Genomic DNA, 2,893 nt, shown 5'->3' on the forward strand with positions numbered 1-2,893 from the left:
ACTTGATCAACATAAGCCTAGAGGAGAGTATTTTTTGATTAGTTTATCTATGGTAGATTGTTGGAGTGACCGAATTACCAAATCCTAAGTTTATGAATTAGTACGAGGGGCTGTTGGAACCCCAAAGTTTATTGTTATGGTTAGATGCTATCTTAATTATTCTCAATGAATCTTGATGAAAGTGAGAACAACACATTACTATAGGTTCCACCGCACAACAAATTATCAAAGCAATGAATGTTAACTCAATAAACAAGATGAAAGTAACTTGATGAAACTACCATGTGTCCTCGAGAGTGATTTGATCCATATAACTAATAGAACTCTTGTTCTTTTTTGCGGGGATATACAACTATCAATTGCAGAACAAAATATGTACGATTGCAACCGGTTTTATTATATTGAAAGATTGAGAAGTTTTGATGTTATCATGCCACCTAGCTCTAGTGCTCAAATGCTTCTAGCTCTGATTGGTTGTAAGATTGCTTTCAAATTAAGCTTCTAAGCAGCCAATCCATGGCGCTAGCTCCAATTCTTGTTGCTTTTGCCATATAAATGCACGGGAGGTGCACCGCACGCAGAAAGGGATCATCAGATAATTAGTTAACAGTACGTACGCTATGACTACTTTTATGTAGGCTCTAGATGCATGATAAAGGGTACGTACGCACTTACACTGCATGCATCCATGCATGGCCATGTGCGGCTTGCAAAACCTATATGAAGGAGAACGACGTGATCGACCACCGGCCAAAAGTCGATCACCGACCAGTTTAGCAATTTTGATCTCGATCACCAACTGAGTAATGACGAGGTGGAACAAATCGATGATCGATGCGTGCAGAATCAATCGAGTTTTCAATTCGCCATCTGAAATTTCGGCGAATTAGCCGGTCTCTCGTTGTCAGGCATCATTGTGCCGGGCTGCCGGCCACCCTTGGACAGCATGCAGCCAGATCATCCATCGAGCTGTGTCGATCTCAATGCGGACGCCTATATAAACCACAGTGCCACTCAGCCGACCCATCATCCATCCATTAACTCAGACATGGCAGTTTCGAGAGCGCTCGTCCTCGGCGTCCTGCTGGCGATCGCCGTCGCCAATGCCGAGGCAGCGTCCGTCGTGGTCGGCCAGGTCAAGTGCGCCGACTGCACCAGGAAGAACTTGAAGGCCGAGGAAGCCTTCAAGGGTAAGCGCTAGCTAGCTACAGTGTAAATGCATGAATGCATGATGGTGCTCTGCTCACTATTGTTCTGCCATGAATGCACAACAGATCTTCAGGTGGCGATCAAGTGCAAGAACGTCCACCGCGACTACGAGAGCAAGGCGGTGGGTGCCCTGGACCGCACCGGCGCCTTCAGCGTGCCCCTGGCCGCCGACCTCCATGGCGCCGACTACGTCGCGCAGCTCCACAGCGCTGCCTCCAACGCGCCGTGCTCCGGCCAGGAGCCATCCAAGATCGTGCCGGTGTCCGAGGGCACCACCTTCGGCATCATGGCCGGCGCCAACACTGCCACGCCGTCCGCGGCGTCGCCTGAGTGCGCGTCCATGACCCTGTGCGGGCCGATCAAGAAGCACATCATCGAGCACTTCCACCACAAGAAGCCCGTGCTGCCCAAGCCGGAGCCCAAGCCCCAGCCCCACCCAGACTACGGCCCCGTGCCCAAACCCGAGCCCAAGCCGCAGCCCCAGCCGGACTACCACCCCGTCCCTCCCACGCCCACCTATGGCGGCGGCGGCGGTGGTGGATACCACGGCCACCACTGAGTCTGGTCTGCCACTGTCCGGCTAAGCACCAAAATCTCATCACCGGTTACATGATCAGTGTCAGTGAGTGATCGACATTACTATTTATCATCAGTTGCTTGCGTAGCCGCGTGGGTATTCTTTGGTGGTCTTCTGCCATTCGCTACCACGTTTTAGTATCTGCACTGCATAGTCGAGAGTTCAGAATAACATTTGTGAGGAACTTGTGTATAAGAAGTTACTGTGAATCAAGTAATGTAATCAAGTCCATTTGAGCCAACGCAAAGTTCCTTCCTAGCTCGGCCTCCACGGCCCCTCTTATCTACACCATTCGTTTTGTGTTGCGATTTGTGCAGGAAAGCACCGTCACAAGCATGCACTTGTTTGATGCAGTGTCATTTGCAGGCATTGTCCCATCCGTTGCAGCCAAACAATAATCAAAAGCAAGCTAGGCCTGTATGCTAGTCTCCTCGTGGCGCAGTCTCAGTGGGTGTTCAAAGCTGGTCAAGAATTCACAGGCTCACATGCAACAGTTGCTCTCATGCAGCAGCTTTGCACTGTACATAACACTGTTTACTCTCCTGAACTTTTACCGATGAACATGCAACACATGCAGGCCGAAATATGATAGGAGAGAGAAGAGAATGGGTACATGAAGGAATCTTTGTCCAACCGGGAGAAAGAGAGGGGTTTGCATGGAGAATGTTTTATCTCCACCCCTTCGTCCCATGTGCATTGAGTAATAGTGATTTCTTATTCGAGGAAGTGACTTTTAGAATTTTTATTTGACATCTTTAGAGCATCTCCAGCCACGCCGCCAACAGGCCCTCCCAGGCTATTTTTTCGCGCCGACGCCCAAATATCGGCCCAGTCGCGCCCCTGGATCCTGTTTTTCGCCGATTTGGGCCGAAATTGGCGCCGGCGTACCCAGACCAAATCCGGCGCGCTGGGGGGCGCCCAGAGGCACCAGGACGAGCGATTTTGGCGCGAACGCACTGCGGGCCCGCCGAGTAAGCGACACTCGCCTCGTAGTCCTCACAATGCCTCGGTTTCCCGCGGGGAATCAATGCCAAGGCTGCCGCCGGTCAGCCTTCCATTGATTCCTCACGGGCGGCACGGCGATGCCCCCCCCCCCTCCCGCCATGC

The 2,893-nt window shown here is 51.5% G+C and overlaps 1 protein-coding gene across 1 annotated transcript; it reads left to right on the forward strand.

The window, feature by feature from the left end:
- The first annotated feature begins 1,042 nt into the window (after positions 1-1,042).
- On the forward strand, positions 1,043-1,857 carry LOC119367056 (proline-rich protein 4-like). The gene is made up of 2 exons (XM_037632687.1): positions 1,043-1,190; positions 1,275-1,857. Exons 1-2 carry the CDS (start codon positions 1,049-1,051, stop codon positions 1,766-1,768), a joined length of 636 nt encoding a protein of 211 aa, XP_037488584.1. The 5' UTR covers positions 1,043-1,048; the 3' UTR covers positions 1,769-1,857.
- The last annotated feature ends 1,036 nt before the right edge of the window (positions 1,858-2,893 follow it).

This window comes from Triticum dicoccoides, chromosome 2B (genome assembly GCF_002162155.2).
Source record: "Triticum dicoccoides isolate Atlit2015 ecotype Zavitan chromosome 2B, WEW_v2.0, whole genome shotgun sequence".
Taxonomy (NCBI): domain Eukaryota; kingdom Viridiplantae; phylum Streptophyta; class Magnoliopsida; order Poales; family Poaceae; genus Triticum; species Triticum dicoccoides.